General features: G+C 34.0%; 1 protein-coding gene across 7 annotated transcripts; it reads left to right on the top strand.

The window, feature by feature from the left end:
- Positions 1 to 193: 193 nt before the first annotated feature.
- Bbc (choline/ethanolaminephosphotransferase 1 bbc) lies at positions 194 to 11,495 on the top strand. Of its 7 annotated transcripts, XM_070663290.1 has the most exons (11): positions 194 to 721; positions 1,494 to 1,641; positions 1,714 to 1,836; positions 1,913 to 2,016; positions 2,716 to 2,850; positions 4,003 to 4,137; positions 5,483 to 5,614; positions 6,678 to 6,836; positions 6,912 to 7,037; positions 7,109 to 7,247; positions 10,393 to 11,495. In XM_070663290.1, the coding sequence occupies exons 1-11, from the start codon at positions 485 to 487 to the stop codon at positions 10,467 to 10,469; spliced, it is 1,515 nt and encodes a 504-aa protein (XP_070519391.1). In that variant the 5' UTR covers positions 194 to 484; the 3' UTR covers positions 10,470 to 11,495. The 7 variants fall into 7 exon arrangements, with proteins under 7 accessions (XP_070519391.1, XP_070519386.1, XP_070519390.1 ...); XM_070663285.1 differs by lacking the exon at positions 2,716 to 2,850; XM_070663286.1 differs by lacking the exon at positions 4,003 to 4,137 and having other exon boundaries at positions 196 to 721; positions 7,542 to 11,495.
- The last annotated feature ends 826 nt before the right edge of the window (positions 11,496 to 12,321 follow it).

Here is a 12,321-nt window from a genome sequence, read left to right on the forward strand (position 1 = left end):
TGTAATAATATTATTTTCAGCCGTTATTATTATTATATTATTACTTGACAAATAATAATAATAATTTTGTGTCGCGGATAAAATTAATTTCGGTGCATTTTTTAAGCATTCGCGCGATACCGGTTGGCGCGCGCGTTGCCACCGGTCCATTTCCGATTGTAGTGGACTCGTGCGGGAGCCGCGGGGAATCGAAGGGGAACGGCGAACCGGGGGACGGCGGAAGAGATCCGCGGAGCTCGCTGCGCTGGCAGAAATGTCGCGCGCGTGATACGCGACGGTTGCTTGTTATGTTCGACCGCACCGCTGTTGCTCGGAGCAATCACGGTGATAGTGCGTCGCATGGTAGTCGAGTCTTCGTCGAAGGTTTTCGTAGATCCCGCGTAAGCCCGGCCGACCCTGTCCTACAGCTCGCCTGCCTGGTGCCATCGTCGGCAGCCGCGGTTCGGTGACACGGCGTCCGTGCGACGCGCCCCCCTCCCCCGCTATGCAGTTCTACAAGGACCGGCTGCTGTCGCCCGGCCAGCTGAAGCGGCTCAGTGAGCACAAGTACAGTTGCACTAGCAACAGCCTCCTCGACGGCCTTCTACAGCCATGGTGGGACTGGCTGGTCAGCAAGGTGCCGCTCTGGCTCGCACCCAACCTCATCACCGTCCTCGGCCTCGTCGTCAATATCGCTACCACCCTGATCCTCGTCTACTACAGTCCGGACGCGAGAGCCGAGGTAAGCCCCGACTCCGGTAGCATTCAGTCCGCCTAACCTACCTCTTTAAGGAAGAGTCCATCGACGTGCTTCCTGGAAAGGTCCCCTCCTTTCTCCCAACGCTCGCGCGTTTTCGTGACGTATCTCTTCTTATCGCGAAAACAAAATTACTGCTTTTGCGCCTTCTTATTGTTTGGCACATCAATGATTATATTTAAAAATATTGCTTGCCCTGTGATAACTATGTTTTGATAATTGAGGCATCACCTAGTAATGTTGCATCATCTAAATCTTTCGTAAATAAAAATAATCTTTTGACTAGCTTGTAAAAAATAAAATCTCGCACATAAAGTTATGTAGGATTAAAATGTATATTCAGTGTTTTTCGAAACACTTCTGTTATTTCTTGCTTTTGCATTTGTCTAACTGCAGTATGTTTTTTGCAGTATTTAATAATATTAAATTGATTAGTTTGTTGAATTGTGAATCACAGATATACATTTTTTTTTTTATTCAACAGTGTTACTAGCAGGTATGCAAATTAAATGAATGTATAATGATTCATCAATTATTGGAGTAGCAGTGTTTTTCTGCTCTTATATAATTCTATTATCATTGTTATTATTATAAAACTAAAATTGGATGTTATCGATCCGTGTAATTATATTTTAATATACTTAGAATGTAAATAAATTTTTACGATAAACGATGGAATTTTTCCTTTAATAAATTAAAAATATTTTAGCTATAATAAAATTGCAAATTATTGTAGCTAAAAAAATTATTTTTTTAGGCACCGAGATGGGCATGTTTTTTGTGCGCACTTGGTTTGTTCGTGTATCAGAGTTTGGATGCTATTGACGGTAAACAAGCCAGAAGAACTGGAACATCTACACCACTAGGAGAATTGTTTGATCATGGATGCGACTCGATATCAACAGGTTAGTCGTCATATTGTCATTTATCTTATCTATTACAAATAACTTAATTAGTAATATTTATTCTACTTTCAGTGTTTGTAGCTTTATCCGCGTGTATAGCTGTACAATTAGGATACTACCCAACATGGATGTTTTTCCAGTGTTTCTGCGCAATGACGCTTTTCTACTGTGCTCATTGGCAGACCTACGTTTCAGGTACTTTTAATCACATATAAAAATAAAATAATACAACAAGAGGCGATTTATTTATCTAAAGCATTTTTTTAAATAGGTTCCTTAAGATTTGGTAAAGTGGATGTAACGGAGGCACAATTTACAATCATAGGTATTCATCTGATTTCTGCAATCTTCGGCCCAGAAATCTGGATGATGGAGGTTGTATTATTTTTAATTACGCTTACTATATTATATCATAAGAATATCTTGTGTAACACATTGATAGAACACATTTTATATAAAATTTGTTAGCTTTTTGCACGTCTGTAAAATTTAACGGAAAATGCATTTTGCTTTGCTTTTTTTTCTAAAGTATTATTGCAGAATTATTTTAAATTGATGTTAACGCAAGGTATTCGTTTAACTATACACACGCTATTATTCTGCTTTATACTACACAGTGTGATACAATTTTCTTTTACACAATTTGCTTACATAGCAATATTTTTGCCAAATTTAAAATTGAATAGCTTATCAATATTAAATTTTAAGAACTATAAAAAGTTGTAGAAATTTTGCTCACGTTACTATGAGTTTCACATTCGGCGGTAAGTAATTTAATAGCTCGGTTATATCATTTGCATTATTTATATCATAAAATTTATATTAAAAAGTAGTAAAACCTTTATATCAAAAAAATAATTTTCTCAAAGTAAATTATATTTTTTTATATACGCATATATATAACGGTTTAAACATTTCATTAAATCATTACAATAATTACTTCGCGCTGTTCAAAATTTATCTTAAAAGTTTTCTATTTTGACAGATTTAATCTCGATATAATATGACACATGTTAAAATGAATAGAACAATGTTACCGCATACAATGTCATTTAATAAAGGTATTTTTTACAGATACCATTCTTAGATGGTTTTATGTTTAAGTATTTATTAGGAGTAATGACAGTGGTGTGCGCACTGGCAAATTTGTATTCCATATTTTCGGTAATTTTCACCGGCGGAGTGGGCAAGAATGGTTCCACTGTGGCTGTAAGTCTGTTAACTAGAATCTTTTATTGAACATGCAGAGATGGGAGCAGCATGGCATGAGGAGCGGCGCTGAAATACTTTACTGCAAAATATTTACTGATTTTTAACACGTTTTACTTTCGTATACCTTACTAAATCGTATCGTACCTCCTCCATTCTTATTTGCAGTAATCCTACATCCTGCGATTCTCATAATAAGCTGTATGTACTATTATAGATATATATACATATATATATAATTGTACCTTATTTTATATATAAATTCGCATTTTTCGAATTTTCAGCAAATTTTTTTTTTTTTTTTTTTTTTAAGTACAGTAAACTGTAAAAACTTCTTTTCTGATATTAATTGATTCTTTTCAAGTGTAAAAATTAGACGTAATATTATGTGTGTCTTTTGATGTTGTATACATAATGAAAAATTTTGTGACTTGTCAGCTTTGTTACACGTAACAACATTCTTTTGAAACAATTTCAAATCGGGAAATTTTTTGAATAGTTTACAAACTCCACAAATTTAAATTACGTAGATAATTATTTAATATAATTGTACCATTCAATGACTCGAGGATGAATATACAATTAATAGAAATGTCGTTTTTGAACATAATAATTTTTTTGAAAAGGTAAAATATTTCTGTTAGATCGTTATATTTTAATTGTACATAAGAGTATTAACGTAGAAAGAATATTGGGAGATTACTTTCTTAATTATATGCAGCAAATGTACATTATACACTTTTTCACTCACATTATGCTTCTAAAAAAAATACATTAAGCTCATTTGTTTATAGATAGAACACAAAATCTGCACATTAGATATAACAAATCTAAAAAACTGGCTTTCACGTTGGTAATTAAGTTTTTGAAAAGCGAAGAAGTTTTTAACATTCGGCTCATCGGCATCATAAGCTGCTCCTTCGTGCCTTAGTCCTGCAGTTTTATTGCATTGATTAAGAGCTCTTCTTTTTATTTTTTTTTATACGCAGTAAATACGACCACAGATAGAACTAGCCCATTCAGAACGGTATTATTGCGACGTATCGGGAGACGTAATTGTAAGAGTTGTACATATATGTAGGTGTACATGCACACAAGAACGATCGTAACGAGCAATTCTCTAACGAACGAAGATCTTGTCGCTTTGTTTAGATTCCTGTGCTCGGTGTAGGCACGTTCAGTACCTACATGGCAATGGTCTTTTATGCAGGCTACATTCATGTGTTCCTTGAATTCTGTAAAGTCTTTGAATCTGGTGGGATTGGAAAAAATGGTTCCACAATTGCAGTAAGTCCCTTGAAGAACTGAGTTTCCTAATGCAAATACTCTCATATACTTTGCCACTCTGTACGGTAGAAATGTTATTTGTTTAATACAACTCTTCAGTTTTTCCTTTTTTGCTTGCTGTCTTCTCTATCGATCTCTTCTACTGGGAAACCTCGGGTGTTCGGTTGAAGTACTTAACATCTATGTATGGCCGTCTGCATATTAAACTATCAGAGTGACATATCTCGGTATCTCGCACAATTTACGTGAACGCTTCGTTGTCTAATATAGAGCCAAGCTTAATATAACACGTTCTTTGGATAATTTTTTATTAAAAAAAAAAAATTTATGCTTTTATTACTTCTGTTTACAGGGATTAAGTAATTGGTAGTTTGGAAAAAGAAAATAATTCTGTAGATTAAAAGAGATGTGTTAATAATACGTTATTAAGAGACGCGGTACTGACTCTCGTCAGATGTACGAACACCGCATATCATTTACGCGAGTGGTTCATATATATGAATTGAATGCCATGTTAAATTATGTAAAACGCGAAATCTTGGAAAAGTAGAAGTTGTTTATTTACTGTGCAGTTTTTAAACCTTTGTTTTAATAAACAGATACAAAATATCTGTTTGAAGGGATATTATTAGCACTTACGAAAACTCACTGTATGTAATTTGTTGTGGAATATGCCTGTGAGAAAAGTGATGTGTGTTATTTTATATGTGAAACAAGAAGGATTAACACATTTGTGTTATGACACATTTGTGAATGCTGCTTAGTAATAGCTTTAATTTTCTTAAGTCTCTTTTTCTCTCTCTCTCTCTCTCTCTTTTTTAGCTCAGACTTGGATGGACTCTTGCGTGCCACATATTGTGCACTTGTTTAATTACATAGTTGTGGTATTGCAGCAAGTTCTTTGTCTCGCACTTTTTAGATCAATTTATTCTTCTCCGAAAACTTTCCTTTATTTATTTATTTTTTTTAATTGCCAAGATTATGATAGCTCGCGCATAGGTTTAAAATACAAAGAAGAAGGAATTTTAAAGTTTTATTCGTGTAATTTTTTGTGCAGACTTTCCAAGTATAAGAAATAGAATAAAATCAAAAGACTCCTGTTGTAGTTGCAATACAATTAGAAACGAAATTTTGTAGAAAGAGTAAAAAATTGTTCAATGTTGCTGATTAACATGGTGTCACATGAAATTGTTTCAAAAGTAAAAGCAAGCAGGCGTGCTTTCTGACTTGTAATCTCGCGTTTATGTGACTAACATATCAGAAATACGGAGTATTAGGAAGTCTTCGACACGTGGGTGACTCCTTGATGACTAATCAAAAGATTTTTCGTGTCGCTCTTATACAGTTGCCATACACTGGCACAGAGGTGAAGGTGTTTCCGTTATGGGCTGCTGTGGGCATCGCTATTTTACTTGCACAAAGCAGCATATCCGTCATTCTTGCCGGTGGTGTCGGAAAAAATGGCTCCACCGTCGCAGTAAGTCAGCTAAAGCAAAAAAAAAAAAGAAAGAAAAAAAAAAAGTAGTGGGACCAATTGTGTAGTGCACAATATTCTGTTAAACTTTTTCTTTTAGTTCACGATTTAGGCCTATGCTTCTTGAACGCCACGTTTAAATGTAAAAAAAGAATTCCTTTGGAAGATCTTTATTGTTAAAGAATTAATGCGTTTTAATTGTTATCACTAATATATAAAATAATGTGATCCAAAAGCAAACAGTAGCAGTAACGAACTAATAGTCGAATTTTGTTGCTTTGGACACGACAGTGGGCCTAAATCTAACAGCGTCATATGAATTTATTTATCATTTTTATTGTTTTTTTTTTTTTCACTTGTGTTAATATTTCTTATATGCCACATACTTACCTCTACATAAATCCATGTATATCCCTTCACCTCTTGCTTCTTCCTCTTTATATTTTGCAGTTATAAAATATTTCTCCCTGATTTTGTTTCGAATTCCTACGAAGTCGGACTTTTGCACGCATGGTACGAGGTCGTAGAAAAATAGAAGTGTAAACTAATAGTTTAGTAATATGCAGTGTACCGCTTATATATTATAAATAACAATTTTGTACTGATCCCATGATGTTTCGAGTATTGTGAGAATTTAATTTTATATTATTTGTAGAATTGGTGCTTTTTATCTATACGTAGATATATAGCGTAGAATGTACTGCATGTATCAGACAAAATTAATACTTTATATTACGACAGTAATTGAAATTACGCTTTATAATGGCTTAATGATATTTTTTATGATGACTCAATATTTTATACATTTGGAATAATTGATTTATTGCATTGTAATTTAAATAGATATGTATAATTATTATTACGTACAATCGTGTAATGATCAGACTAGATAAAAATTGCTTAATATTTTTTTCCATTCTGTCAGTTTCTCAAATATGTAAATAACGTCGCGTTAAGTTTTTGCATTTAACATTTTTCTTCTCTTACAAATAGTGTACATCTATGTATGTAGATTTCCTGTAAGCCCTTTTTTCAGTGTCTCTGCATAAATCTGATTTTATTTCAGGGAACGTCCGTTTTATCGCCAATTATACCATTTAGCTTTGTGGTAGTGCCGGCTTTTATAATATATAGAAAAAGCGCCGAACACGTCTACGAAAACCATCCAGCTCTGTACATACTTTCGTTCGGAATGGTGGCGGCCAAAGTTACGAATAGACTAGTAGTACGTATCAACATTTAGAAATCTTTATTCGTCGTGACCACCGTTGATAGTTTCTTACAATAATTGATTTTTCAGGTTGCTCATATGACTAAAAATGAGATGCAGTATTTGGACAGTTCGCTAATTGGTCCAGCTATGCTGTTTCTCAATCAATATTTCAACTTTTTCATCAAAGAGTACTACGTTCTTTGGGTGTGCTTTGTAAGTTGCGTTTGAGTTTTTACGTTGCGATTCTCCGCGGTTTTGATAAGTAACAAAACACATATGTTTAGATCTGGGTCACTCTGGATCTCTTCCGGTATAGTGCCCAAGTGTGTCTTGAAATATGCGATCACATGAAGATCAAACTGTTCAGGATACCGTGCAACAACCACGCAGGCACTGTCCAGGCTAACGCCGCCGAGAGAAATGGTACTAATAGGTCACAACGTAACAGATTGCATAAGAAACATCATTAGGGTCGACTGGTGATAATGAATGTTCTGTATGATTCGTTTGTAAAAAAATCATGATGTAACAAAGTAAGAGCTGTTTGTAGAACAGTTTTTACTTTTTTTTTATGTACATACACGTTCGAATAGTACAGCTCATTTATTATCACGTTTATAACTTATAAACTGTCGTTTCAGGCTAAGAACTTAGAAGGTTTATAACTTGTGATTAAAGTCTTAGTTGAATTGATTAGTGATTATTACGAATTTTTAGTAAGACATACAAATACATCAAAGCAAGAGAGTGCCACTGGATAATGAAAATGGCACTGACTCCATACTTATAAGAAAACAGTGATAAATTATAATCCAAAATATTCGAGAAGAGAAACATATATATAGACACATACACATATATGTACATATACATCAAAGTTTGTATGAAGCTGTTATCAGTTTGATATTGACTGCATTAAATTTTTAAATATCTCTGCTTTCGGTAATGTCTGATTCCGATATATCTCGTTTGTTGTCATAGAACGTTTGTTATAATATAATATAAAAATAACACATCAAATGTGCAAGATCAAAAATCTCTTCATCGTAAAAAAGTAAGTTTTTCAAAATATATATAGAATTGCTTTCTAAATATTACATTAATAATTTAGATTTTTGAAACAAATTTATTTCTGCGTAATCTAGTAAAAATATGCAGGTAATAAGTATTTTTGAATAGTAATTTTAATTTTTGTTGTTTTTTTTTATAAGTTTAATTATTTCATTGAATTTGATATAGATTTATCTTGGTTAAAAGTATATAAAAGAAATTGAAGTTTAGCGACAAACTGTCTGACTTTCTCTTTAAAATTTATAAGCTTTCGATGATACGGAACTATGAACATTTTTCATTTTTGTTCTTATGCAAAAGGCCACGTGTTTAATAACAGGAAATCTTTTTAACGAGAATACAATAAGTTATTAATTTACTTAAATAAAAAAAAAATGTTAGACATGTTGGAACATAAAACGAGTTTCGGTTTTACTACATACATTTACTTACTTCTACGTCAATAGATACGACAATAGATACAATTAAGATAAACGCATCATTAAGAGAGTCTTTACATAAGTGTCACATACATTCTGTGAGAAACGTATTTTACATGAAACGTTACAAGCAAATGGCAGATACATGCTTAATTATTATTTGTATATCATATTAAATATGTAATTTTGCTAGTTTAATATTTCCTCTTAATAAATTACAAATAATTTTTATAATAATCGAATGATTTAGGTGCAAAGTTTTGATGTATGATAGGAAATGTTACTGTTTATAACTTTTCTATTGTATTACATATTTCTGAAGAATTGTTGTTTTAGAAAAATAATATATAACGGAAGGAATGTTTTCATATTGATTAGAATATCTCGACTCTTAACTGCGATAGCTTTTCTCTTAAATATGATAGATTGGAGTTTCTTTCATATTTCTATCGTATATTAACAATTCAGCAGTTAAAGAGAATTGATTACGTCACTATAAATAATATAAATGAACAAAGTAAATTAACTATATTTCTTTGAAGATAGTGGTGTACACGTAAATGTTCACACGAGGTAAAATGTAATTTTATAGAATTGTATACCTTAAATTTCATTTCAAAACTGTATTATATCTTTTGGATAATTAAGTTTATCATAGTGTTACTTTTTTAAAATTCTAACTTAACCGGTCTTGTCAGAAAAGTTTCTTTTGCTTAAAAATTAATTTTTTTCAAGTACTTTAGTAAATTTAAATATTGTGCTGTTTGTTATTTTGTAGTATCTAATAAAAATTATATTATTTAAAAGAACAGGATAAAAGATTTATGAAACAAAAATGTATTAACAATAAGAAATTTTGTATGTTGTTTATTCCATTTTCTCTTTGGAGAAAAATAGTTGATAACAATAAAAAGTTATTAAAAATATTACGCGAATGGTAATATGCATGTTTTCGCTTTGATTCGTCATGTAAAATTTGCTTGTAAAATGTAATGGGAAAGTATGATTGTGGTTACATGTAAGAGAAGGAACAGGGAATCTTTCTTGTCGAATTAATATGCTAGTACACTAATATTAATACGTACATTTATTGAAAATGCATCGTATAGTTATAAGAATATTTTTTTGTTACGTAATTGCTAATATTAATTACATTTTATGCATGTTATAAATTGTAAAACCGGCTTTTTGCATGTTCTTGGATTGTAATCTGCATGTGTGAATGAATTTGAAACAATTAATATATTTAAGTAGATCAATCCTTGTTCGGAAAAGAAAGAAAAGCTAATGAATCAAACATCAAATAATATCTGTTATATAACTTGAATAGCATTGATATTGTATGGATAATTATTATTCGCTCTTTTTCTTTATTTTTATATAATGTCATAACAAAACTATTTTGCATGTTTTTCTGCCTGCTGCTTGAATTTCGTCTTAAAATTAAAGTTTACCTTTGCGAGAAATATGAAAAATTCCGAATACATTATATATTACTTGTAATTGAATAGTAATACATGTTTATGTTTTTTTAGAGGGAATAAATGTTTAATTAGTAGAGAAGATGAAAAGACAATACGTAAGATTAATTAATTTAGATATATTAATTATGCTAAGCTAAAATTAAATAAAAATTAATAAGTTTAGCACATACAAAGAAATTAAACGATATTATATTTATCGCAGCACATATTTTTAACAGAAAACTTAGTAGGAATTTTCTATGTCTACATCATCTTCTTTCCTAATAGAAATAATAATGCATATAAAATCGAGAGAGTAAAAGTGTTTCGTTTCAGTACTTTAAAAAAATATTAATTATTTATCATTAAAAGGAACAAAAAGTATTTGGTGTAATTAAACTATTATTAAAAGTGGAAACAGAGAAGAGCGTGAGACTTCGATTTCGCTTCTACTCTCCGATTTCGTTGTGAATTTTTGTGGGTTTAAATACTCTGGGAGAAAAAAAACGGCTAAAACAATGGGAAACGCCGTCGAATGTGTCGTAGAGAGTATTAGAATATACGTGTCGTACGTTTGTATTCGTTGGTGTGCATGATAACGAGTTCTGTTCACAGTTCACATGATGCTGGAGGAAGAACCGCTATTAGACGACGAGTATCATCACGGATCTGACACCGCCGTCGACCTCTGATATATGTTAAAATTTAAGCTATTGGTATCCCGATCGGCCACGCGCTACCACAACTGGAAACGATTGCGATAACAGGATTGCGGAGTGATAAGTTACTTCGCGGGATGCCCGACGTTGTTTGGTACCTGAGAAGCTGCACAGCGCAACGATTGCCATAGGAAACAAGATTTGCGTGCGCGAGCTCACCGAGAGAGCTATCCCGCGTTTCCGTTTTGTATCGCGATGTTTTGTACGCGCGCCACATATGCATTTATATTGAATCCTTGACGGAACGAAGTTCGCTGTACAAAGAGCGAGCACCGACGATGCGGTCGAACCGAATATTGATTGTAGTCGCGGAGCGAAATCGCTTTTCTTTCTTGTTACGTGCGGGCGCATGTCAGATCGGCTACTCAAATAGCATTACTTAAGTGGATGTAGAGAGAACGAGAGGAGGCCGTTTTAATTCTTCACGGTATTCGTTCCGCGAGCTTGGACGTTTTGTAACTTAAATAGCGTAGAAAAGTCGAAGTCAACGAATCTTATTAGTCTCATTAAAAGGGATTCCGAAGGTCCCCGGTTAAACTGCTGAAACAATGTACTTTAGATGAAATTGTTAAAAGTATTACATTTCTATTGAACGTAAAAGCGTTGCTGCAAAGCTGTTGGCATTTTATAGTATAACGTAAGCGACCTAAGAAAGCCTACAAAAGATCGTTAAGTTTATAAGTTACGAACACTACAGTATTACGGATACTAATTGTAACTTACTGCGTTCTAATATGTCAATTACTTGCACGAAGTTCTTTTTATTTGCAGATTAAATCTATTCGCACAGTCGGGTCAAATGTGTTATTACGTTTCCGCGAGCACTAGTTTATCGTTTTTTATCCTGGATGATGGTGTGCTGGTCCACCTGATCTGTAGTGTTCACATAACGTAAGACAACCGCTGTAGATCTTACGTCACTCTTATCTTAAGAGAAAACCGCGTAATTTATTAATTATAAAATTCATATAGCATCTAATAAAATTTGTACAAGCGCGACGAGTTTTCTTTTCAAGATTCTCCTCAATTAGTCGAAGGTCAGTTGCCGTTTGCGGTTAAAAGAAAGATGTTTCTCATCAGCATATTAATCATCTTTCTTACGACGTCGTTACGCGCGAAAGCGTCCTTTATCGGCGGTATAGTTTTACGTTGAGAGAGCACCGAGTCTCTCCCTCGTCGCGCTTCTTACTCGACGAAACAGCGTGCTCGATTGTTAATATTGCCGTATTAGATTAATCGATGGACCATGCGTCTCCTTGTTATCGCGACGACCCGTGGTCACCACAAGCCGCCCTCCGTGCCGCCCGCGATCTTCCCGATAAATTCCCACGCGGGAATTTTGGGTGCAGCCCCCTTCTTCTCTCTTTGAGGGGGAGAGAAAAAGATGATGTCGTAGACGGCACCCTTGTCCTTCTACCAGTCGCTCGGGCGACCTAGTCGACGCCCCGCAAGGTTCTGGCCTCGTTCCCATCCTCGCGTGTGCGCGCCGCCCGTTTACCCCTCTCGCGTCCACCCCGGACATTCAGCTGAAGCTGACGAGGGCGTTATTGATCCGGTTGGTGACGACGCGCGAGTACGCCAACCGGGTCATGCAACGTGCCTCTGGACACGCAGGGCCGAGTTAAAGAGCTCTCACCTAAGTTTCTCGAAAAGGAGGGCTATCTTTTTTTTTTCTTTCTAAACAGAGGGACTTTCAAGATAAAAGTGTCATGTAACACTGATCTGCTTCTGGGTGTGCAGATATTTTGGAACGTAAAGATTACAGTTTTTTTATTTCTTTTTTTTTAAAGAGAGATAGGATTATACAATTTAAATGGATAGACTT

The sequence above is a fragment of the Cardiocondyla obscurior genome, linkage group LG11, assembly GCF_019399895.1.
Source record: "Cardiocondyla obscurior isolate alpha-2009 linkage group LG11, Cobs3.1, whole genome shotgun sequence".
NCBI lineage: Eukaryota > Metazoa > Arthropoda > Insecta > Hymenoptera > Formicidae > Cardiocondyla > Cardiocondyla obscurior.